This window comes from Lygodium microphyllum, chromosome 15 (assembly GCF_053477565.2).
Source record: "Lygodium microphyllum isolate KBCC chromosome 15, Lygodium_microphyllum_v1.1.10, whole genome shotgun sequence".
Classification (NCBI taxonomy): domain Eukaryota; kingdom Viridiplantae; phylum Streptophyta; class Polypodiopsida; order Schizaeales; family Lygodiaceae; genus Lygodium; species Lygodium microphyllum.
The window spans coordinates 142,890,431-142,917,933 of record NC_141149.1 but is presented as its reverse complement, the minus strand read 5'-3'; the positions used below and the strand labels follow the sequence as shown (position 1 = coordinate 142,917,933).

Below are 27,503 nucleotides of genomic sequence, written 5' to 3'. Positions count from 1 at the left end.
ACAAGCTGATGCTAGCACTAGCAGCTACATCATCCTTGGCAATCAACATTGCTAAGCTTTGTATATGGCAGTAAAGGCACACCAAGAGCCTTAGCATTAGCCATATTCAACCCGTTAAGTACTTTGCTAATGTACTTGTCTTGTGAGAGAAACAAGTACTGCTCTCTATCTCTTTTCATGCACATGCCCAAAATGTGTTCAGCTGCCCCCGAATCTTTCATTGAGAAGGCTGAACTCAGCTGCCTTTTAAGAGCATTCAAAGTACTCTTATGTTTTCCTACAATCAGCATGTCATCCACATATAAGACCGGCACAATAAGACTTCCATTATCAGCCTTTTTAGTGTATAAGCCGTGTATTGCATGACTATGTTTAAATCCATGGCTGAGCATGAAGGTATCATACTTTTTGTACCACTGTCTAGGGGCTTACTTCAGTCCATATAAGCTGCATTTCAGGTTACAAACCAAATGCTCTTTTCCTAGAATAGCAAAACCTTCTAATTGTTTCATATACATCTCTTCATCCACGTCACCATGAAAAAAAGCAATCTTCACATCCATCGATCCAACTCTAAATTCTCCTTTTGTGTATAGCCCTTAGCAACCAACCATGCCTTGTATTGGGGCTTCCTATCAATACATCTCACTTGTCAACCCATTTATGAGGGATAGCTTTCCTATCCTTGGGCAGAGGTACAAGCTCCCATGTGTTATTTGAATATAGAGACTTCATCTCTTTCTGCATAGCAAGCTTCCACTCTCTCTTGTTTTCACATGGCTGTGCCTCTCTAAATGTCAAAGGCTCACCCTCATCAATCAACAAAATGCAATCCAAAGATGGTTGAAACCTCTGTGGTTGCCTTCTGACACGTGTAGATCTTCTTACCCAATGATATGTATTGTCAAATGATGGGCCTACATCCTCAAGTATATACACACCATCACCAGCTTGCTAATTTTCAGCATTTTCTTGCTGCTGTACCTATTTTCAGCATGTTCTTCTTGCTGTCATATTCCATCTTGTGCATTTATATATTGCCCATTATCTTCTGGCTGTAGCACAATGGGTTGCTGCTCATTTTCAGCATCAAAAGGAACAAAATCTTCAGCTAATGGTTGCTGAATGGCTGGCTGTTTATGCTAAAATTTGACCTTCCTTTTGTCAAGGTCACCCTATATAGCATGTTGCAACAATTTTGCCTCATTAAATACTACGTCTCGGCTGCGTACTATCTTCCTACCCTGAGGAAGCTAAACTCTATAACCCATCTCTTCCTCATCTCCATATCCCATGAAGATGCCCTTGATGGATTTCATGTCTAGTCTGGTCCTGCGATCTACAGATACATGCACGAAGGCATCACAACCAAAGACATGCAAATGGTCATATGAAACAAGTTTGCCAAACCAAACCTCTTCAAGAATGCCATTTTCCAATGCACGATTTGGAAAGCAATTGCATACATGAACTGCAGTTTTAACACTCTCTCCCCAAAACTGTTGGGGAAGATTAGCTATGGATATCATGCATTTAACTCTCACAAAATTTGTTGTGACAGAGAGCACGAGGATCGAGACACGCAAGGCTTTCTCACAGTAGAGAGACAAAGAGAGAGTGCAGAGTAGAGAGTGAGAGTGAGCATGACTTGTGGGTACAATGACGAGTGTACCTCTTTAGGTTTATATATATATATATATATATATATATATATATGAAAGTACAAAGTGCTAGGGTGTGTTTACACCTGTGCACATATAAAAGGCACAATGGCCCTTTATTCCCAACAACCTCCCACCTAAAGGCAATATGCCTTAAGAGAAGAAAAGAATCAGCTAAGTCTAGGTATGTACAAAGCTGAAATACATATATCTATCCAACTCCCATCATCTGTCGGCAATGAGCAAACCACTCTGCTTGAAGACCCTTCGTGAGAAGGTCTGCAAGGTTATCATCTCTATATGCATTTTGACAAGCTCAATGCTCTTGCTGTCAAGTACATCTCTAATGAAGTGATACTTCACCTATATGTGTTGTCTTTGCATGAAAGACAGGATTCCGTGCTAGCATAATAGCACTCTGACTATCACAATGGAGAACAGGTAACTCTGTGATGCCAAGCTCTCCCACCAGAGAGTGAAAGCCATAAAGCCTCCTTGCATGCCAAAGTGGCAGCCACATACTCTGCCTCTATAGTAGACAATGCAACACACTTTTGTAGCCTGGAGATCCAAGAGACTGCTCCTCCTGTGAAACTAAACACATACCTAGAAGTGGACTTCTTGCAATCCGCATGACCAACATAGTCTGCATCCGTAAAGCCAACAACAGATGCCTTCTACTTCCCAAAACAGATACACAACTCCTTTGTGCCTTTGAGGTAGCTCATAATACCTTTCACTGCTTCCCAATGCTTCTTGCCAGGGGTTTCCCTGTATCTGCTAACCATTCCCACTGTAAAGGCAATGTCAAGACGTGTAGCAACCATTGCATACATCCAATTGCCAACAGCTGAAGCATACGGTAACTTGGCCATTTCAGCCTTCTCATCATCAGATGTAGAGCTGTCCTCTGCACTGAGTTTCACATATGGAGACAATGAAACCCCAATCGTTTATTCCCCCTCCATATTGAAACACTTGCAAAACCTTGGAGATATACTCCTGTTGAGATAGATAGAGTAAGCCTTTTGATCTATCTTTGAGTATTCGCATGCCAAGAATGTGATTTACATCACCAAGATCCTTCATGTCAAAGTTTCCATGAAGACTTTGCTTCAGTGAATCCAAGGCATGAGTATCCCTACCAGCAATCAACATGTCATCAACATACAAAACCAAGATAATCAGGCTGCCATCTGTTGCCTTCTTGGTGTACAAGCAGTGATCCACTTGACTTCTATGAAAGCCTTGAGACTGCATGAATGTATTAAACTTATGATACCATTCTCTCGATGCTTGTTTCAGCCCATACAAACTCCTTTTGAGATTACATACCATCTTCTCTTTCCCTTTTTCCACAAACCATTCAGGCTGCTGCATATATATGTCTTCATGCAGATCACCATGTAAAAATGCAGTCTTTAGATCCATCTGTATGAGTTCCATATCCTCAACAATAACCAAGCCCAAAATGGTTCTCAATGTAGTCATCTTAACTACAGTGAAAAAATCTCATCAAAGTCAATTCCATGCTCCTACTTGTACCCCTTTGCAACTAATCTGCTTTGTACTTTGATGAGGAACCAAAAGTAACCTTCATCTTGTAAACCCATTTGCATGGAAGGGTTTTCTGTCCTTTAGGCAACTACACCAAGTCCCAAGTGTCATTTTTCTCAAGAGATTCCATCTCTGACAACATGGCTTTATACCATTTCTTGTTGTCCTGTCTATCCATTGCTTCCTTGAAGCAAGACGGTTCACAACAGTCGTCAACATGACATAATCAGCCACATTATTTACACCAGGAACAAATCTATCAAGTTGTCTAGTAGCCCTAGACAATCTCCTAACCCAATGATCATTGTTTGCTGGCTGTTCTTGCAAATTTCCATTTTCAGCATGCTCTCCTAGCATTTCAGCTTGCAAATCAGCATTAACAACTTGCAGTCCTGGCTGTTCCTGCACATGTGGTGGCTCATTATCATGGGCAATAGCTGACTGATCATTTCCAGCATCATTTTCTGCATTTACAAGTTCATTTACAGCACGTACTTGCTGCTGTACAACGGGCACATTGTGCTGTCCAAAAGGTATTTCTTCCCGGAATATAGCCCTACGGACCTCCTCAGTCTTTTCGGGTTGTTTATGCATGCGATCTTCCCAGAAGATAACGTCATTGCTGCGTACTACTTTTCTTTTCTCACAATCCCACAATTTATACCCCATTTCACCCTCGCCACCATATCCTAGGAAAATGCATTTACAAGACTTTGGCTCAAGTTTGTTGTTTTTCTTTACGAATGTGCACAAAAGCCTCACAGCCAAACACTTTCAGATGAGCATATGAAGGTGGCTTGCCCGACCACGCTTCTTGGGGAACTCCCACCCCCCCAAAGACCTGTTTGGTCACCGATTAATTAAGTGAACGGCTGTCATAACAGCCTCTGCCCAAAAACCATGGCGTAATGCAGCATGAGACAGCATCGTACAGACCTTGTCCTGTATGGTCCGATTCATACGCTCTGCAACTCCATTTTGGGACGGATTATGAGAGGCAATGAGCTCCCTCTTTATCCCTTTGCTCTCACAAAATGCTTGAAAGGCCTTGGACACATATTCCCCAACATTGTCAAAGCAAAGACACTCAAGTGTCTTATCTGTCTGATTTTCAACCAATGCCAAGAATATTTTGAACCTATCAAGCACTTCATCCTTCTACGAATAGGATAAACTCATACCTTTCGTGTAGCATCGTCAATAAATGTGACAAAATATTTCTTTCCCCCTAAAGATAATCCTGGCATCTGACATACATCTGAATGTACTAAACTCTAGAGGAGAAGATTTCAAAGAAAGAGACCTTTATGAGACGTCAGTGTATGTTTACCATAAATACAATGATCACAATGCTCAAAATCAGCATAACGAATACAAGGCAAGTAACCCAAACAAGAAAGCACTTTCATTCCTGTTTATTTGACTCATATGTCCCAACCGGCCATGCCACAAAGAAACACTTGGCTGCTCGGTCACGGCAACAACATGGTTACACATACTAGATACATGAAGTGGATACAAAGTATCACTCTTGCAACCTCTGGCAATCACTCTAGATCCCTTACACATCTTCCATTTTCCATCACCAAAGGTGGTATGAAAACCATCATCATCTAGCTGCCCTGTGCTAATCAAGCTCTTCTTGAGCTAAGGTACATGCCATACATGCTGAAGTGTAAAGACAGAGCCATGCTGAAACTGTAACTGCACACTGCCAATACCTGCAATCTCACATGCATAGTTGTCCCCAAGATGGACAACACCATGTCGACCCCCCTGTATAAGCAGAGAACCACTCACGATGAGGAGTGACATGAAAGGAAACACCTGAATCGAGAATCCAAATATGCATGTCATCATCTATATCTGTAAGTAAAGCATGTGCACAAAAGTGTGAAGAGACAAAGAGTACGTCACTCCCACTATCACTGTCATGAGTGACTATATTCACCTCTTCAATTTTTATACTACTCTTCTTAGGCTAACTGTCCTCCTCTTCCTTGCTATCATCTATCTTCTTGCCTTTTTCTTTCCCTTGCTATCATCTATCTTCTTGCCTTTTTCTTTCTCTTTCTTCCATTTGTAGCAATCACGTTTAAAGTGACCCTTCTTGCCACAATGATGGCATTCAACATCTTTGCCACATGATTTACTATGTCCCTTGCTATTATCTTTGCCTTTCTATTGTGATCTACCCCTAGTATGCAAAGCATTGGATGCATTGTTCTGCCGATTCATTTCTTCCATAAGTAGAGCACTCTCTACATCAGCATACAAAAGGATCACATTAGAATTGCTCATAGCAGTCCTAAATGTATCCCAACTCTCTGGTAGAGTGCAAAGCAAGAAAGTAACCTTAAATTCCTCATCAATCATGAACTTCAAGGTAACCAATTGGCTGAAAATTAAGTTAAACTCACTCAAGTGAGTAGACATTGCTATACCCTCTTTCATACACAAATCTATAAGCTTTTTTAGCCAATGCACTTTGCTTGCAGCACTCTTATGTGCATACAGTTCTTCCAGTCTAGTCCATATAGCATATGCAGAATCCAAACCTTCAATGTTGAACAGCAAGGCATCAGAAATCAATAGCTCTATGGTTGAGCATGCAAGCTCATTTAACTCATCCCAATCGTCCTATTCCATGTCTGCGGGCTTTGCCCCTTTGGTTTTGATCGGCTTTGCCTGCTTCTTTTGCAACAGGATATTGTAGCATTGCTTTTGCCAAACTGCAAAGTTATGTGTACCTTCAAGCTTCTTTATGTGCATCAGATTACTGCTATCATTGCTGCCAGCCATGATTTTCAACCCAAATGTGACGACCAAAAAAAAAAAACCAGCAAGTGCAGACCCAAACTGTCACCCAAATGACCAAGGTACAAACAAGTATCAACCAGCAATAAATGACCACGTAGAAGCACAGATTTCAGATCTATAAATAAATTTTCAGAAGCACCAAACCATGTGCTACAGCATTTTACAACTGATTACAACTGTTCCAAGGGCATATACATCACATTACATGAGAAATCCCAAATTTTAGCTGCAATTTCTGTTGTACATGTACCCACGGGTATAAAATTTGACACACACGGTCAAAAGCCCCAAAATTTTTATGCTCAAAGCATCAACCACACATCTACATTTTCTCTGTCATGCATAGAACAAGTCAATTTTGCCAAAATAGAGCAATTCTAGCAAAACCCCCAAATTTTACCAAGTGTTGATATCCAAATTGCGTGGAATTCAACCTGCATGTACATAAATTGACCAAATGCTGCACAGATTTTGCCCAAACTGCAAAAGCCTCAAATTGCACAGGGTCTAAAGTGCATCAATGTCAAGAAATTGGGTAAATTTCAGCCCAATTTGTGCATGTACATGAAAAGCCCCAAATGTCAAGGACAAAATGTCACAAATTCCTGCAATTTCTGAGACAGATGTCATTGTTGCATCTTGCTCGCACCAAATCTGAACAAATCCCCAATTTTTCAAAGTCCTGCGTACACTAATTTCAATGAAATTGAAAGAATTTCACTAAAATGTGAAAAGCCCCAAAATTCCCGAGCAAATGTGCACCGACTTTGCAATTTCTGAGTCAGATTGTCCAATTTTACATTGAGATCCCCAAATTCGGGAACAGCCCCAAATTTCTCGCTCAATTTTGCACAAATCTGAGATTTTGTGCTTATGCATGCAAACCCCCGTCAGGCCAAGGAAAAATTCAAGAAGAATTTTGAAGAAAAAAAAAACGAATTCCTGACCCCCTTGACTTGCAGCATTCGTCGTGACGTGTCGCCTGCAATCGAGTGGCAAAAAAGGCACCGCTTGATGCCACGAGAGCTATCGCCTGCAATTGCTGACCTGCCACATACCTGAAGACCGTCGCCTGCAGCCCGTTTCGTCTGTGTCGCCTGCAATCCATTTCGTCTAGTGTCGCCTACAACGTATCTTCAAACCTAGTCTGGTCGCTGCCTGCTAGTCTTTAGCGTGACGTTGGTTCCCTAGTCGATGGACCCCGTTACCCAGTCGCCACACACGCTAGTTCGTTTTGTGCACGACTTGAGCTGCACAGGCCTTTGCCTGACGACCTATTCAATGACTACCTGACGACCTGTTAGTCTTGTATCATAAGCTCTAATACCAGTTTGTAGTGATGGATTAGGCACAGAGCTCGAGACAGTCAGTCATTACGCGTAGCAAGAGACAGAGAGAGTGAGTGAGAACAGTAGCAGAGAGTGAGCACGTTTATAGGTACAATGACGAGTGAGTATCTCTAGGTTTTTAGATAGATATATATGTGTAAGTACAAGTACTAAGGGTGTGTTCACACCGGAGCACATTTAAAGGCACGAGGCCTTTATTCCCAACATATATTCCATACATATGTGCCTAAATCAACTTCTAATACACAAAAAAGGCCAAAAATTCTCTACAATTTCTCCAAAATCTCACAAGTGCAAGATAAAAAACTCAAGTTACATTGTTTACAGCACCAAGATTGCTTCAGCAATGTCCCCAAAGTGCATTTCACACATCAAAATTGCCAAAATCCACAAATTTCAGCAAAAGCCCTAAAATTTCCCTGACCAATCTGCCCCAATTGCATTAATACATGTGAGCAAATTTAGCAAATTTTCACAATATTTTGCAAAAGCCCCAAATTTCTCAAGTCCAAATGTGCACCAATGTCAATAAATTCAGCTTAGCCGAGCAAAATTTCACTAATGCATGAAAAGCCCCAAAATTTTCAAAGCCAATGTGCACAATGTTTGCGATTTCTGTGTCAAATGTCACTGTTATGCATAAACAGCATCAAATTTGGGGGAAACCCCAAATTTCAGGCACAAATCTGCACAAATCTCTAAATTGTGCTTATACACACAAACCCTCGTTAGTGAGTAGGGAGCCTCCTTGCAGAAAATATATTTAAAAATGTGATGGATCTACCCAAAAAATGTGACGAAAACAGTTGTTGACCTGTCACCTGATCTGCCTGCACTCAATCTGCCTACGTCTGACCTGCGTTGACCTATCGCTGCCTACGCCTGGCCTCCCTGACCTATCGCCTGCACATAAACACTATCGCCTAACTTGTCAACTGACAAGGCTGAGTGTCTGCATGACTAGCAGAGGTGAGGACCTGATGTTTCTTCACACGGACAAGCTGGAGCTGACCCACACGAACTTCGGGAAGCGCACACACCTTAGCCGCAACTTCGATACCAATTTGAAGGGGGGAGTGCGCAATGGGAGTGTGAGACAAAAGTGCAAGCAACAATGTTAAGAGTGAGAGAGAGTGAACACAAAGATAGGTGTACCAAATTGTGATGGTACACAAAGAATAAAGAATGTAATTTATATTTTAGGGTACAAATAAGGGTGGTTCACACCAGTATAATTTTATACACTAAGACGAAGGGACTTTACACCCAACATCTTTGTTAGGAAGAAAGTGATTTTATCATTTTTTCATCGCAAGAAATTCCTCCATTTGTGAGAGGAACAATGTGTGATTGCATGAAAACCATGCAACACAGTTGTCTAGGCAAATGCTCCCTAAAATTGGGCTCAAATTTCAGCTGCCATTTCTAGGGTTTTGGAGGTTGATGTTTTCATGCGTACTTTTGAACACACTACAGTTAGTTGGAGATCAACATTGAAGGCAATAAGGCAATTATGCACCTGTGGATCAATTTTGCCACATGAAATCGCTGAAATACAACCATTCTATCATGGAAAATGCATGGGAAAATCAAGGAAATGCAAGGCAATACCTCATGGAATGCATTTGTAGGGATAAGAGCAATTGCCCTTTGTTTTCGGGCACAAATTAAATGTTGATTGGGTGTAGCAGTAGTGCAAGTCTGAAGTGCAAGTTTGAATTAACTTAGTTTGACACTAAATTGGGCATGCAAAGGTTAGCACAAAGCACTAGGATTGATACATGAACAGGGCCGATGCTTCGTAAAGCATATCAAATCAATTTAGATTTGAGATTTCCATGTGTTACACATTGTTTATAGTACACGACAATGTGAGATCAAGTTTAATCCCCCACCCTTCCCTCCCAATGTCATTTTTGACAGTCAATTGAACTGAGAAAAGTATATATTTTTATATATTATACTTGTTACATTGTAAATGGATAGATGGGATCAATGTTGGTGAGAGCAACTAAGGACACCACACTAGAGACAAGTTTGGGCTGATTCAAGAGCAAGGCATATGGGAATCATTGGCATCAAGAGTGCCAATTTGTGACAAGAAGTCACTTGTGATTCGTGCAAGCTTTGAACAACAACAAAGAAATACCGAAAGGGGCACCAACCTTTAGGGCCTATCATGTGTCGCCTACCATACAAGAGCATTCTAGCTCTCTTGTTCAATGAGTCTTTTGTTTATTTCCAAGTGGGTGTTTATGGGGGGATTTAACCCAGCACAAAACTTTGACACCTATTGTGTCACATCCACGGAGGTGCGTACTTTAGGAGAGAAACGAACTTTGAATAATATGCATCAAGGGATAGTCCAAGCTGCTTCAATTCATAGAATTCGTTCATCTTCTGTGTGCGGTAGGCAGGTGGTCAAACCGATGCTATTGATAACATCTGCTTGCCTTGAGGACAAAGATCGCTTGACTGCAGAACATCCCAAAATATGATAATGTCAACAAACACAAGTTGTAGGAATGCTAGTTGCACAAAATGCAACAAAGGGAGGGGGCATGCTGCGAAAAAAGGAGTAGACCGTTGTTGATGATGAAACACAGCATCTCCATTTCAGTAATGAATGGCTCTCAACTTGGCAAATGATATCATGTGAGAATGTGTTCAATCACATCAAGTTAGAAGAGAAATGGAGATAAGATAGAGAGTATAAATGAAGGAGCAATTCTGGTTGAACATGGAGTAGAGAAGGTTGCAATTGTTAGCCCCTTCATGCAGCTGAGATACGTCAATAAGGGTACCAAATAGAAATAGGAGGCGATGAATGAGACAATGCATTAAACAATGGAGTGGGGCAAGCTATAAATAGCCATACCTCATGAAAGTGTCCAACTTGCTGGCTGACCTGCATTGATACACATTGAACCTATCAAAATGTTATTACAAGGCCCAAATATAGCTACCTTGGTATGCCAACCCACACAAAGATTGTCTTCCCTGCCCGAATGGCCAAAATTCCTACCCTGCAATGGGGAGACAGGCTGCCCACACTTGCTACCCATCACGGTCATGCAAGGGGGGCTCAGAAAGTGTCACACAGTGGGGAAGACCTCAATGTAAAACTTGTAGAAGAGATGAACAAATGGAAAAGGGCTATATCAAAGCTCCTAATGTCCCCGTTTGACTAAGATTGAGCCTCAAAGGCAGAAGATGACCATACAAAATGAAGACATGGACACACATCTGCTAACATGTTGTTGGTCATCATTGTGTGACTACCCTAGTGGTATCATTCTATATATCTCATGCTTCATCGGATGGATTCCATTGCACATACATTCTACATTCTTGTGTTGTTGTGTCCTTTTCTTTTTGTGAGTGTTCATGCTTTCTCTCTCTCGCTTCTAATCATCTGTGTGTTCTCCCATTAACTTGGGCTACCCCATAACTAGTGCTTGCTGCTGCTCATACTCCACAGCTGTTGCCCTAATCTGGAGCCACTCAGAATGCTGCATTTGGCTCTAGCAGCTGTCGCGCTGCTGCTGGTCATCCTCAGGAGGCTGCCTATTTGTACAAGCAGGGTGTAGGTCATTGTTTCCCTTGCTACACCCATCAGAAGGCTGTGTTTTCTTCATCACCCTACTGCTCTACATCTCTTGCCCATCTGAAGCTGTCACCTACACGTTCAGCTCATCTTGGTGGCTGCATTTTAGTAAACAACTGCTGCTCCATAGACAAAGATTGTCGCCAAGTAAGTACATTGCTGCATTTTTCACATTCCAACATTCAACATCCAATCTGCTCCCATGCTGTATTCAACCTTCTACATCGGATTTCTTCAACCATATCACTAGTTTCCTGCACTCATGACCTGTTCTTGTGTTCTGAAATTACAACAATCTCTGAGACACTCCCTCATCCCGCTCCCACAAGCAACTAGTAGTTGGACAATCTCTACTCTCCACTTCTTCACCTCCCACATCTTTATTTCTTCCTTCTTTCATTCATTCATTTAGCAATCATTCATTTATCATTTTTTCCTCCTTTTGAATTCGTTTGAGTTCATTGTGTGTTAGTGGTATTCGTATCTTCTCAGTGTTTTCTTTGCAAACCCTAGCATATCTTTGCACAATCTTTCCTCTTGGTACTCAGCCTTTATTGAAGCACTCATAGCAAGTTTTTTTGTTTTTGTTTTTTGAGCCGGGTGCCTAATCAGACTCAAAGGCGGAACCCTGTACCACTAGCTTATGATTTCACTACTTCCTTCAGGACTGAGGTCCTTGGAAGATTCCACCCAAAGGGTGGGTAGGCACCTAGCACCCCGGTTCAAGGACCTAGGTAGTGTTGGACTCTCACCAACTAAAACCGCCAATCTCAACGGATTCCCTTAAAGGGATGCCATAACCCAAGGTTGGGCATCCGCTCAAAGGTGGTGTCCTGTCGCACCCAAGCCAACACTGCCTCCCGACAGTGTTCGCTTGCTTGGGCGAGGCGGTGCCATCATTGGTACGAGTACAAGCTTGCGCACAAGTTGGCAAAGGGAGGATGTTGTCATTTCTCTATCCGTTTAAGGATAGGGATCACACATATAATGCTCCCAAGTACCTCAGCATCGCCTCGCCGAGGAATGCTGCTACAAGGTGGTGCCCCGGAACAACATTGCTCGATAGCAAGTCCTCTCAAGTATCATCCATGTGACACTCCAATCTCATTCCACTTGTAGCCTACATAAAAGCAACCCTATTTAGTATCTCACATGTAATGCATCATGCAATAGACATTGTTCACTTCCTCTTAGTTGGTGCTTCACTCCAAGCTCTAGCTCATTACGTGAGTTCTAGGTAGTTCACTTTAGGGAAACTCTTCTGCAATCTTTGTAACTATCTAGTTGCCTTCCATTTGTCCTCATTGCTTCGGTTTATGCTTTAAATCATCTTGTCAGAAACTAGATGCATCTCTCTCTCTCTCTCTCTCTCTCTCTCTCTCTCTCTCTCGGCCGTGAAATTTTAAGATGCTTTAATCATACCGATAACATTGAATTATATTATCAATCAAATGTAAAAGGTTGTTTAGCATATGCGATGCACATGGCAATTATTTCATGGTAACAAGCCAAGGACCCCGAGAATGCAATGAGTGTCAAAGGCAAAAGTTGTGATAAGTCATGTCTGACAAGCACTAGGTGATACTCAGCGTCAGATTTTAGCCTAGACCAATTTATTGGCCAATGTCAGTGTGGTAACATTAGAGACTAGGCATTAATTAACTAAACAGGATACTTGGAAGACAAATTGGCCTAGCCAATTTAATTATTGGCTAGTTAAAATAATTTTTTTGGACACGAGAATATTTATTAAACTAGTTTTCAGAATTAATATTCTAAAAATTAATTTAATAAGCTAGATAATGCTAAAAAATGGGATTAGAAGGCTGCCATATGGCAAACCTTGCCCATGAAAGTGGAAAAAACGTTTTCAGAGGCTTGTGGAAGTCTATTCCAGCTATTGTGAGAGAGAATAAGACTATTAGACAACAAGGAGAGGCTGTTGATGTGATTTGTAGTCACTAGGGATCAGTGCTACAACATGTGACAGCAATTTGGAGCCCTCCAAGCATAAGTGACAACAGCCCAAGGTTCTTCTAGTGCAGATGACAATATATAGGATGGGGCAATAGTCTTTCTCGTGATCCTAAGCTATAGATGACAGCTTCCATGGTTGTTTCAACAGGACAGCAGTAGCTTTTCAACATCTCTCGCTATGAAACTCTCAAATTTCTCTCAACAACATTCTCTCTCATCCCCTAATCCTCTCTCAAGTTATCTCAGTATTTTCTAGCAATTTGAGCCATCAGAGGAAGAGATTTCCGTCAATCTCTACTATAAACCCTATTTTACAACAGCAGAAATTAGGTTTTAACAGCCACCTCAAGATGCATGCTCAAAATTGAGGGTCTAAGACTTGAATTTCAACAGCTGAAATTGAGGAATTTTAGGGAGATTCAAGAGGCTAGCAAGCCAATATCAAATTTGGGGGCTAAATTTGTCTTTCAAGGAGCGCGGTGAAAGCCAATTCCCAAGCAGACCAAGGGGCAAATTGATTTGGAAGCTTGCTAGTCTGTTTTGACAACAAGAGACACTTGGATTAGCAGAGAAGATCAAACGATCTCAATTGTACTTCTTCCACTTGCAATATAAGATAAAGAAATACTGCAAGGAGTGCCAATTTTGGGGCCAACATCGTATCCAATGTCCAAGATTAAAGTGTTGAAGTGTACATTTTCAATTTATGTAAATTTTATACTTGTTGTAATTAGTGTTAAATCAAGTTATTTACCATCCTTTTCAAGAAGAAAGGCTGGTTTCAAGGTTCCATCACCAAGATACCATCAATTTCCTCAAATTGGTGGGCCCAAAATACCTGATTGAAGGTCAAAAGCTTTGCTCTAGTACTGAAATTGTATTCAATTGAGCATTGCAACAAGAATGCCTTCAAATAGTGAGATGAGATCAAGCAGGGATGATCCTTCTCGATCTGAAAATTCACAAACTCTTTGGGAAAATGCAATGCTTGATCTTGGACAAGGCAACATGGACAGCAAGCTGATAATGTTGGTTTAGAATAAAATGTGGGTCTTTCTAGGTCTCTTAAAGCTGATGGATGATCAATAAGAGAGAAATTTGATGGCCAATTTAAGATCAGCTAAGAATAGTAGCTGAAATGATTATGCAATTAACAAATGATCCTCAATTCATGTGCCTTTTGAACCTCTTATTAGAAGAGGGCAGCAAAGACAAAAACAAATCATCTTTAAGAACTTCGTGACAACAAGATGCACTAAAGAAAGAGCCAATACAATAGTATGATGTTCCAAATGTGGATAGTGAGCATAAGCAAACGATGCCAGTGGGGCAATTGATGAATATGCAAGGCCAACTTGGAAGTGCCAATCCAATGCTTTTTGGACAACAAGGCATACACGCATGATGGGGCAGCCAAGGTACTTTGGTGGTGGCACAAGTTTCCATGCTATGGTGGCCTTAGGATTGCATATGGGAATGTATGCTACAACTCCTTATGGTATGCAGCAATCAATGCACGGTGCACAAGGCTCAATGTATTTGGGTATGGCTAGTAATATGCATAACCCCATGTATAACAATGTTGGCATGATCCTAGAGAACAAAGTGGCAAGTTTGGCAATGCATATATACAACCCACTGTATTTGGGACTCATGGTAGTCGTGCAAATGCTCCATATAGTGTTAGTCATGAGGAAAAATGCTGCTAGTAATCCATGCAATGGTGGGAAAATGTATCTTGGTATGGCTGGTGGTATGCAATTTTCCATGCATAGTCACATTACAATGGTCCAAAGTAGGCAAACAAAAATGTTTCTGAATGCATTGTTGCGTATTAGTTAAGTTGGAATCGCAACAATGTGAAAGTATAAAGCATTGCAATACTTAAGGGAAAGACAAGCCTACAACCTAGTGGAGGTTTGTGTCATGAGGACATATATTTTTGAAACCTCACCTAACATGTGGATTAATTTTTAATCACATGATTAAATAAATGATCCACATGTGAGGTGCAACTAGGGTTAAAGTAAATTTACGAGCCTGGAACCGGAAGAAATCACGGGATGTCAAAGGCAAAAGTTGCTATAAGTTATGCCGCACAAGTACTTGGTGGTATCTTGTGCCAGTTATTGGCCTAGGTCATCCATTTGGCCATAAGTGTCACTTGGTGACACTAGAGAAGTATCGTTTAATGGTACCTAACGCCAATCTGATGGTCAAAGATGGCGCAGAGACACTCAGGAATGGAAGTTGCCTAGCCAATTTAATTATTGGCTAGTCAAATTATTTTTCAAGGCATCGAAATAATTATTAGATTAATTTTCAGTATTTAAAGGCTGAAAATTAATATTTAATTATGAAAAATGCTGGAAAAACCATTTGGGAAGGCTACTACTTGTTAAAAATGCCCATGCAAGACTGAAATACGTCTTTAGAGGCTAGGGAGAGACATTTTTATAAATTCAGCTTATAAGAGAGAGAGAGGGGAGGCTGCTGGTCTGATTTGCAGCCATTGGAGGACCTTTTGAGACAGCTAGGGGCAAAAGAAGACCAATCAACAGCATGAGACAGCATCTATAGGCTGTTGAGGTAGGGTAACAGTAGTAAATGACCGATTTTCTTCAATTCTTTGCATCTACATGCTGTTGTGGCTGATTTTCAGTTATTCTTCGCGACAAAACTCTGAATTTTCTCTCTCTACAACTTTCCCTCTCATCTCCCAGCCAGTTCACAACCTTGCTCCAAAGATCTCAGCATTTGGACCCTTGGAGGCTGAGAAATTGCAAATTTATCTGCTGTAAACCCTAATTTACATGAAAAATTAGGGTTTTGCAACAGCCTTGGGAAGCATGCCAAAAATTGAAAGCTCCAAGACTTGGATTCAACGAGGCAAAAGGTAAATTCCAGCTGAATTCAGGTGGAGAACTAGCCAACCATTGAATTTCGGGCATTTCCATCGTCTATAAAGTGGGTAAAGGCCAACTAAGTGCCCGAATCAATGGGCAAAATAGATTGAAGACTTGCTTGTCACTTTGGACAACAAGGGGAGTTGAAATACCAAAAGGAATTGGGAGAATCCCATTGTAAATCAACTTTTTCTTCAATAAAGCTAAAGAAATACCGAAAGGGGCGTCAATTTTGGGGCCAATCAAGTGTGCATTGTCCAAGATCAATAGGTAAATTTGTATTTTCAGATTTGCATTTATTGTTTGCTACTGTAATTAAGTTGTAATCAAGGATTTACCACCCATCTTTTGAAGGAAGGCTGGTTTCAACCACCAAGCCCTTCTCCTCAAGCATCTTTATCTACTTCATAAATCATGGAGAATGGTCTTAGTCCGAACCCAATGGCTTCTCAACCCTCGAAACCCTATGCCAAACCTTCAAAGAAGAAGGTCCTAGAGCTCGATAGTATAGTGACAAAATGTGCTTCATCAAAGAAGCAATGTGCTACAAAGGAGAAAGGTGTAGTGGACCTCATCAATGATGATGACAATGACACCAAGGGGAAAGGCAAGTGGAAGGATTTTTGGGTCAACCAACTCATTCATGTTTGAGGCGACGTAAATGAGGAATTTGAAAACCCCCAAAAACAAGGTGTGAACCTTTGGGCCAAAGTAGCAGACAAATTGTCCTCTACTTACCATGACTTTGACAAAGACACTAAAGCATGTCGAAAAAAGTGGGCTGCATTATTAGGTCAATACAGGATTGATAAGGCTCATAATTTAGAGTGTGGAAATGACAGGCGTCGCACTTGCAAGTGGTATGATGTGGTGGATGAATACTACCATAATAGGGCATCCGTCGATTGTCTCCCCCATGCGGCATCTACCACCTCTGACCATAATGTGGGTGCTATGGGGGAGGAGACAACTATTGAGGGAAACTCTCAAGCAAACCAAAGCAAAGTTCAACAACCTTTGTCTTCATCTTTTCGTACCACTCCTAAATGTGAAGATTCTTTGGCTAACATGGCCGAAACCGGTCGAGCACTTCTTGATCATCTCAAGGAGACCTCACTTTGATAAGAGGCTATAGAGAATAGGCACCTAGATATCCTTGCACAATTCCAAGCTACCATGGCTGGATTTTTTTATCAAACTAATAAATAAGTTAAAATAACTTGTAATGATTCAACCTTTATTAACATATTAACTTGTCAATAGTTAGCTTGTGCTATCAATGCTTGCTATAAAAAATAACATAAGGGAATATTTGCTGTCACTAATATATATGTGTGTATTGAAGACCTAACACAAGGGAATAATTCTTCTCACTAACATAGATGTGTGCATGCAGGTTAATATGGTAATCTCCAAAAAAATGGGCTTGTTTTATGCATGGTTGTGCTCCTTGGCAATCACAAAACTTCTTGTACCTAGCCATATGCACATTGATGAGGCCGCGCTACAAATGTGGTTGCTTCACTACTGAATGGTTGTCTTGGAGGTTTGAGCAACGCTTGCTTCAACTACCTCGGGCATCATAAACTACTAGCTAGGGGGAATTCTTCCATTGTCCCATGATTCAGCCCTTATTTGCGCGGTTTTAATCATTTAGTTGCTTTATAGTATCCACACTTCTCTTGTGATCTTTAGTTGCTTTGGTAACTCGCCTTTTTTCTTTTTTTTTGGGCCAGGCCCACCAAGGGGATCATCAGCAAAAGCCTCACTTACCAAAGTTTTTCCTAACTTGTAATTGTATGCTATGTAAAATACTTGACCAAAACTTTGACCCACAATACAAGTAGTATAATATCTGGTCATAATTAAGTCCATCATGCTACCCTAATCACTCTTGTAAAAATTGTTTCCCAGTGCTTCATACATCATGTAGATATACTTAGCAGTTGCTTGCACTTCGACACAAATCAGTGTCCTTTTGGGTGTATACAAGGGCAGATAACATGTCACCTATCTTTGTTGTTAATGCGGTAAGTCTACATCATACAAACTTTATCCTCTGCATCATTGCATGATTTAAGCTATTCGACTCACCAAAACCGTATGGAGGGAGCACAAAAATAGTGTCACAAAATATGGAATTGGCACTTTAATCTAAGAACAAGTCCTTGGAGATTCCTCCATTCTAGATTTTGTTTCACCAAATGATGAGGACTTTTTGTGGTATGTTGGGTAGGTTGTCCTACAAGCAGCCTTGTATGTCCATCATTTGGAAATGCAAATTGGTGCAGTGTTTCACGCTTACACTTCTCAAGTGGAAAGCTACTTTGTAGCGTCCTAGAATCCTCCAGTGGACCCAATGGTTCTTAACCAAATATATTTAAAAGCCTCTACTCGAGCGACAGATCATAATCAATTGAGAGCGGAACTGTTATCCTATCTTGCCCACAACACACCATTGGATTCAACCTTCTTTGATACTTACTCTTACCATTCCTCCCTAGGCCCAAAAGTGAATACCAATTCTGCATTTTCTCTTGAGGTACCAACAAAGACAAGCAAATGATTCCTCGCACAATATAGTGCTCTTGTTCCCACATCGAGTTTGTAGTGTGAAATCTGCTGAAAACTGATGTTCAAGATGATCTTTTAATGGCACAGGAATTGAATAGCCCTCTGTTCGACATGTGTAACCACTCCATGAACAACTAGACTGAAAATCAGAAACCACAATCAACTCACATGCATGATGAAAAGCCTCCAAGTACAACAACAATCCCAAATAGTCACAGTTCGTCTTGATCAGCAATGCCCCCCACAGACATACGCAAACAGTCCACAAGCAATTAGAACACTAATCTGCCGATCACAATTGTATGGCTGTTGCGACCTGCTTTACTTGTAGAAAGTTTCCATCCAAAGGATAACCTCCCTGGCGTCTTCTATGAGAAGAGGGGTGTGACCCTAAAATTGGTATTGTCTATCTATCCCTCCCATTAGTTAGTTATGCTGTTCATGTATTCTCAGAGCAATCCACAAATTTGTGAGACGCACTTTGACATGCACCAATGATAACAATTCAAACCTACGACCATTGGAAGAAAATCAGAAACATCCAGAATTAGAGTACTGGGCGTCAAATCATGAATTAGATCATGCCACACTACAATATAGGAGCAGTTGCACAATAAGTGCCACCGAGTCCCCAGGATCCGAGTTCTTTTCGTTCTCATCTACTTAGGCAGACACAGTTCTCAGCTTAATGATGAAACGAGACGATAACTAGGCGCAAAATAAAGGTTGACACATGAGATATAAGATTAGCATACAAAACTCAGTCAGCTAACCGTGCAGAACTCTTGAGCATAAGCAATATGAGATGCTGGCATGCGAAAGAAGGCACCTGTGCTGACAGAACAAGTGAGGCTCGGTGTCCTCCTGAGCAGGCGGAGGCTGCCAATGTTTGCTCTTCGAGATGGCAGCCGTATTGCAACAGAGCTGCTGGATAGGTACGAGCCAGTCGAGGCCGATTGCGAGGCCATAAGCGAGCAGTGCAGGGAAGCCATGGGGACTTACCGGCGCGACAAGACGTTGATGATGCCTCGTTACGACTCTCTGTACATGGTGACGCGTATATCAATAAGATTATTAATAAGAATTGGGTGAAATATGTGCTGAAAACAAGAAACCCTATCGTGAGCTGCGGAATCCAGTGGGAGTGTTACGGACACATGCAGATTTATGTGACAGGATTTTATTAGCATTGCCCTGTAGGGTATATGCATAATGCTTACGAGCTTAACTCCAAAAACAACCTTGTATCCTCATGCGACATTGGTTTTAGATTTATCTAGAATCAAATACTAACCATGTTTTATAGTATTTTAAATGTGCCTTCAAGGTGAGTTATCATCCTTGAGGATGCTTGACCCAATGGATACAATGGTGCAGTGACAAGGTGGTATCGGTTCCAAAAACTTTACCCATTGTTAACTTCGGTTAAGTGGTCCTCTTAGCTTTGAAATGTGTGGATCTTACTTTTCAATAATGAAGAGTTTATTTTTAGAAAAATAAAGAAAAAGGGCTCTCTCTCTCTCTCTCTCTCTCTCTCTCTCTCTCTCTCTCTCTCTCTCTCTATATATATATATATATATATATAAACACAATGCTCTTATGCACAATAGTATGCCCTTGTTTGTGCATTATGCAAGTCCTTATTCTTGAGTATTTTGGTAGAGTTTGGTCTAAGTTTCCATTGGTTAAAAATAATCATTCTATGTTTTAAAAATTTAAGTGCAAATATTTTTAAAAACAATAATAATCAATTAAAGATAATAGAATTAATTCATAAGTGTTGAATAACAAGCAAATTTGTTGAAGGTTATTGTATATTTCAAGAACGAATGTACTTAAATTTAACGTTTTTGAAAGTTGTGCAAAATCCAAAATGCTTAGGGGAATCTCTTTATTTTTGGGAGTCAAAAAGTCTAGATTAGATCGAGCATAATTGATTACTTTGTCAAATTAAGTTTCTTCTCTTCAAAAAGCAATCATTTTAACATCTTGTTGGATGATCATGGAAGTTGTTATAGCTTGCAATACTTAATTTCTTTTGTAGAATTGTTTCTTGCTCTAAGCTCCTAGCCTTGTCTATATTATCAACTTTATTGTCTCTACATTGGCCTCATAGTTATCCTCAAATGGTTGGTAGGTTTCGATGTCTTTCTTTCTTTTTTTTTGACAACTTTTCTTTTGTAATACTGGATTCTTTTTCTCACATTCACAATGTGCCCTACAAATACCTTGTCATTCTGCTTGCATGTTATGCTATAGATAAAGTGTGTGGTCTTGTTTCCTTGCATTGTTGCTTTTCAAGTAGTTGAATGGGTATTACTTGGAGCTACCACTAGGTGATTTGGTTGCACTTTAGTTGGCAACAACATTTATAGCGATTGAGGCTAATATTGTGGCATGGGTAGAAGTTTGGTTTCTTTTTGTTTTTCTTATATTTGTACCTCTACAAAGAAATCTACCTTAAAGACATCAAAACATCTCACCGGAAATGCTTGTCTCACAATGGGTTGGTAGTCCCATTAGGATCAATAATGCCCTATGACTAATGATGGAAGATCACATGTCGGGAGTTCGTGAGTGATGCAAATTAACACTTTGATGGCTCTCATAGCTATTTAAATGCCAAAGTTATCACCCTTATGATTATGTCCCTGTGTTTATATTGACAAAAAGTCCACACGGATATGATCATTAGCATATCAATGGGGGTTGGTAATCATGATTAACCCATCATAAGGCATTGGTTCTATTAAGCCCTATTATAGCCATATGTTAGTCTTCGTATGGTACTTCTCAATCAATATTGGTAATACTGGTACCAATACGTAAATTTGTCTCCATGAAGCTCTTGATGTGTGCTTTGATCTCTTTAGAAGGTTGAATCTATGCATGATTCGTCATCATCTTTATTTCCGAATGCTCTTGAAGGAGAATATAATGTTGGCATCTTCCTTTTGAAACTCATGGGACCTCTACCCTATTATTTCTACGTCTATTTTGATATTGTTCTCATTAGTAATATGGTCTTTGACTATCGTCTCTCTCATTGATAACTTGTGTTGAATAAGCTTTCAAAGCCTTGCACTCATATCTATGCTATGTTGGATGCATGAAAATTTTGTTACATGATGACTCATTAATTTGTTTTGCAGAAATGTAATGGATATGTTCATGGCTATCTCCTAGGCTCGTCGTATCATCAATAATGGCTTTCATTATGGGCTTTTGTAGAAGCCTTGAGCCTTTGGTTAAGTAGTAAATGTGCCTTGTGTGCTTTGAGCATACCATATATACCATGTTGTTTCTAGGTCACTACTTGCTATTTTCATCTCTTGCTTCAAGCACACCATATATGCCATATCGACTATTTGCTAAATATATACCATCTGAATTGGTAAAGGCCATCATAGGATAACCCAATTTGAACTAAATGATAATGGCCTTTATAAAACAACATAATTTGAACTATGGCATAACTTGGTTGGGCTACACAACAGTGGGTTTTTAATATGCTTTATTGGATTCTTTAAAGTTCAAAATTTGATCTAACTTTGGTTGGTTGCATCCACCCATTAGCTAGATTTATTGTGCAGATTGATATGGTTTTGAGTGTGAATCAATTCTCTTTTATTAAGCTTTGAGATTCATGTTGCTTATCTAGGTAATTAAGGCTTATATTTGATCTTTGATTGAGATTATGTAATCTACGTATGTTTTTTAATATGAAAGCACATGATGCATAGAAGAATAATGCCATGTATTACATAAATATTTATAACTTTTCTAGCTAGAACATAATTTGTAGCTTTACAAGTAGACACCTCTCTTTCTATTTCCTAAAGTAGTTATGCATCTCTGGGCAGATAAGTTACTAGACATCTATCTTTTAAAAATAATCCTTATGAAAAGATTGGCTTATATGGATAAGTAGTTTCCTTGCAAGGTATCATTGCTATGAATATGATACTTTGATTTTATGAGAAGATCTAACTTATACCTTGTATTTCATTGGATGACCTTTCACTCAATATTTCATAGTTTTGATTTGATTTTTTCATGACAATATTTGCATTAGTCCTTAGATTTTAGTTTTTAAACTATTTATGTAGGTGGGACTAGGATGACAACCATGTCTCGTGATGACACCTACAATACACACTAGAAGGCAAGGTTCTCACCTTCTTCTTTATATATGGGTATTAGGTAACAACTGAACCCTTCATCCACTCATGTTTGGAAAAACTACTCCTTAGGACTACCATCAATGGATTACAATAATTTTGTATACATATTTATTTAGATTTGATGATAAATTATCCTTTAGGATCCTTGTGAGATTTTACTTTTTAAATATTTTTTATTTTTAAATATATTTTTATTTAATTTTTAATTTTTATATCATTTGATTTGTTTGATTTAGTTACTTAATTATATCTTTAAGAATCTATGTATTCTTATTTTCAAATTTAAATGACGTGTTTTACTATACTAAATTGATTATTAATTATTATAATTTATTATTATAAAAAATGTGATATTTATCATAAAAATATAAATGTATTATTTAGTTTATTTTGTGCTTTCTCTTGAATTAATTAATTAATGTAATATGATTTATTGAGTAACTTATTTAAGGTAATTTATTAATTTTTCAATAATCTATATGATTCAAGTTTTGTTGAAGGAAAATTCTACTTAAACATGCACACACACATACAGGTGTACACATCCATACCCCAAAATTGACTTGTGTAGGTAGATATGCATGGATGTCTATGGATTCTTACATCTCACTTATGAAGTTTTTAGTGGCCAAGCTAATACGATCAATGCATACTAATGAAACTTTTGAAGGCCTTTAGTATGTCTTGCAATCTTTATCTTCCATATTAATAAGGATTTTAGTGCCCCAAACACGAATGTATTTGATTACGAACAATCCCATTGTATAAATAAGGTGATGAAATTATGTGACATACCAATATAGGAGTAGAGGAGAGGGATAATGATGTATAAAGCTTTAAAGTGGATCCAATCAGAAAAATAATAATGATAAAGGTTGAATTCAAGAAAATAATCAAAGATTATTCACCAATCTAATTTTTAATTGTAGAAAACAAACAACAAAATACATTTGAAGCTGATAGAAATTGCTCTATTAAGTTACACAATTAGCATTTATTTCAATTGTTTACTCCACAAGTAGATGTGTATGTGTGTACACATGTGCAAGTGGTTGGTATATTTTTGTAAATATATGTAACTTGCATGCACATATATCTATAGATCTACATTTTGATGTTTAGTTCATAGATATTTTAATGTATGGACATGTAGCCATACATGTGTATATGAACATAGAGTTATGTACTGTGCATGTGCATTCTTTTGTGTGTGCGTGTGTGTGTTGCTAAATAATCAATTGGTGTAAAAAAAGTTATAAAAACTTGTGTAATGCTATTAAACTTTGTAAATTTAAACAAAAGAGTTACTTATATCTATATACTTTTCAAAGGAGAGGATAAGATAGATTTTAATATCTATATATAAGAACTCGAAGAATGAATTGAGAGAGAGAGAGAGAGAGAGAGAGAGAGAGAGAGAGAGAGAGAGAGAGAGAGAGAGAGAGAGAGAGAGAGAGAGAGAGAGAGAGAGAGAGAGAGAGAGAGAGAGAGATTTCATAAGAGGCAAAAACGGCCTATGATATCATATGTTATGATTGTTTATAAAAAGATACTCAAGCACAATTGATTATCCTAGTTGTCCAAGCATATGCAAGGTGATTTGCACATGATATGGCCCATGAAACTAGTATTTTCAAGAAAAACTAGCAGTAGTTGAGGCGACAGGAGATGTATTCAAGGTGATGGTGGAAAACAAGTCCCCATAATACCTTATAAATTTGTAGTTGATAAAATGCAATGTCCAATGATTGTGCTTTTCAATTGGAGTAAAAAACTAGCAATCAAGGTCATATCGAGTCTCAAGGCCTTACGGATCGCGATTTGTAACGGAGTGCTTCCAAGCAAATATCTAATTTCCTTATCTTGTTCACTTTTCCCAAGAAATGTACTATATCAGGATGACTTGACTATTACCATGCCAGATTTGAGCTATGTTGTTGGATTGGTAAGTCAGTTTATGTAGGCTCCACGGAAACCGCACTTGAGGTGGTCAAGTGAGTACCTTTTCTGATAAGTAGACAATGCACAAAACTTGTAAATGCACTCAACTAAGATGAATAGACACTCTACTATATGCAAACATCATCATTTGCCAATTATCTACCAAAAAAAAGATTAAGGAGCATGAAAATAAGATTAAAACAAAATGCTTATAATGCCAATGTTCCATATGCTTGTTATTCAAGCTCCACAAGAAAGGAATGCATGAAAGGATAAAAAATCATGCAAGTATGCAGTGCAATGGATGTATTAGAGAATACAAACTCATACTAGATTGCAAAGTAGAGAGTATTATGATTTTTTTTTTACAAGAATGGAAAAGTAAAGAGTGCACTCTAACTTGTTTCCTTCCTACTATTGAATGTTCAACAAGTTGGTTGCAAAAAGAGGATCAAGCCTTTGGCTATCTCAACTTCTTAAATTTCCACTATGGGTTTTCCTAATCTAGCCATGTATGTTTTGGTTTAGCCATGCCTTCTCCAATCGATCCATGAATGTTTTGCTATGCCTTTTGCAATCAATGAGAAAAGCTCAATCCTTTCAAGTAATCACGGCCTATTATTCCTACATGGTTATGAGCTCTCTCACAAAGAGGATTTCATTATTTGTCCTAACAATGAATTCAAAATTGTTTCTCCAACAATTGGGACTTTGATTGAGCTCTTATTCCTCCAAGATCTTTCTTTATATGCGAGACAAGACTACCCCTCACTTAGTCAACTCGTACTCTAGCTCTGCACCAAGCCTCTCTCTCTCTCTCTCTCTCTCTCTCTCTCTCTCTCTCTCTCTCAATCCCATGAATTCAAAGAAAGCATGAAGGACTCAAGTTTTATTGTAGGATCACCTACATTCTCAACTTTTTCTTATATGTAATCCACTAGCAAAAGGAGAAGTACATTGCCATATGATCCACTATCAAAGGGAGAAGTAGACGCCATATGATCCATGTGAATGCTTCTCACATACCAAGCTCTCAATTTTCCGTTCAACTTCACTCCATGCCACTAGAAGAGGTAGATGAGCGAAAGATTTTTTTTAAAAAAAATCTCTTTCATGGTGCTTCACTCTTTGCATCACTTAAACACTCGTATTTTCTCAAGAATAGATATAGATGCCTCAAGGAAGTGCATGCACTATAGAAGAGGGGAAGAAGAAGAGAAGGAGATGAATGGAATGCAAGAGAGAGCTTCCTTCTCTAAATCCTCAACCCTTGTCCACTCTCTCAAGTCTAGCCTCTCATGTTTTATCTTGTCTCTTTTATGAAATTTCGGCTCTTTAGCGTAGACAGGCAAGCTTACCTACTAATCCACATATTCTACATGTCTTTTGTACATTAAAAACTAGAATTTAAAAAGTACACGTTCATAACTATGAGAGAGTTACAATTTGCATGAGAGTGATCATGGCTCTTACAGTTACAATACATATTCTCTGCATGATATGAGAATCACTACTTGACTGTAACTTGTAGTGGACTAGTTTTGGGCATTAAAAAAGAATAGTCTACCTTAGTCCAATTTGGCTTACAGTAGAAGGCATAGGAAGAAGGTTTTGTATAAATCATTCCATCCTCTTCTTTGATGAATATTGATATGTGTTAATAGAGTCCAAAGTTACCATTATATGATTTTGGATGCATAAGGGAAAGAATACACTATGGGGGAGATAGAATAATGTCTCATGACCAATCACATGAGCAAACTAGTCATAATGAAGGCATAGGAAGAAGGTTTTGTATAAATCATTCCATCCTCTTCTTTGATGAATATTGATATGTGTTAATGGAGTCCAAAGTTACCATTATATGATTTTGGATGCATAAGGGAAAGAATACACTATGGGGGAGATAGAACAATGTCTCATGACCAATCACATGAGCAAACTAGTCATAATGAAAGGATCAGCTTAAAATGGAAACCATTTGGAGGGATACAATTCTATAGTGCGACAACTGAAAGAGAGTCTAGAATAGGGCATTTGAGAAAATTCCAATAACACTGTTGCTCAATACACCCAACAAAGTTGATGGTGGATGGGAAAAATATAGCTACTTCAATGGAACTCTGTAGATTGAAGGAGATGAATAAGTTAACGGATTTTGTGTATAAAAATTCAATGCATTATCTCATCTAGTGAAATTTAATTTGATAAACTTCAAGTGTACTAATGGAACTAACACTTTTTATGATTACTATTGGAATTGATGGGTATGAATCAACCTTCTATTCATGCCAAAATAGGAAGAGTTTAACATAAAACTATTGGGTGGGGGATACATGCCCACACATCATAACCATGGGACTAGAGGAAAGGTTAAAACTAGTATCTTTCATGTCTAATCCCCCATTGTCCTTGATATTATCTACTCCATTTCTCAAACCAAATGAAATGATATGAGAAGAAGTTCCTAAATTCAGAATTACCACTCAATGGTGAGATGCGAAAAAAGAATACCAAATATCGTGTTGATATGAATAGAGTTTGTACTTTAGAGGTCATGACAAAGAAATCCATGATTAGTGTAGAAGAGTGTGAGTCAAAAAGAAAATTCTCAATCTTTCCAATTGTTCAAAATCATGCATTAAGTTCTTACTTTGCATGGCTCCTATTTTAGGTGTTAAAATGTTGTTGCTCGTGGAACCTTTCTAGCATCTATTTTGAATCTACTCTTCCCTAGATTATTCAGATTATCACATATTGTTAACGTCTCAAGAAATTCCTCATTGTATTCATTTCTTTATCAACTCTTGAGTAGGTTGTCATCCTACAAGAGGATTTTAGTACTTCATAATAGACGCATAGGTTAGTATAAAACATGTTTCTTGAAGTTATCCCTAGTATTCATGTGCCTAGTCACAAATCCTCAT

The 27,503-nt window shown here is 38.9% G+C and overlaps 1 protein-coding gene and 1 pseudogene across 1 annotated transcript in view; one reads left to right on the top strand and one right to left on the bottom strand.

The window, feature by feature from the left end:
- CPISCA (chloroplast-localized ISCA-like protein) overlaps nucleotides 1-19,621 on the bottom strand; it is a 43,983-nt gene extending 24,362 nt beyond the window's left edge. Inside the window, exon 1 of the mRNA XM_087694921.1 lies at nucleotides 19,281-19,621. Within this exon, the coding sequence (XP_087551047.1) occupies nucleotides 19,281-19,443 (163 nt within the window). The 5' untranslated portion in view covers nucleotides 19,444-19,621. The remainder of the gene's footprint in view (nucleotides 1-19,280) is intronic.
- Nucleotides 16,292-16,999, top strand: LOC148025163 (uncharacterized; annotated as a pseudogene).
- Nucleotides 19,622-27,503: the final 7,882 nt, after the last annotated feature.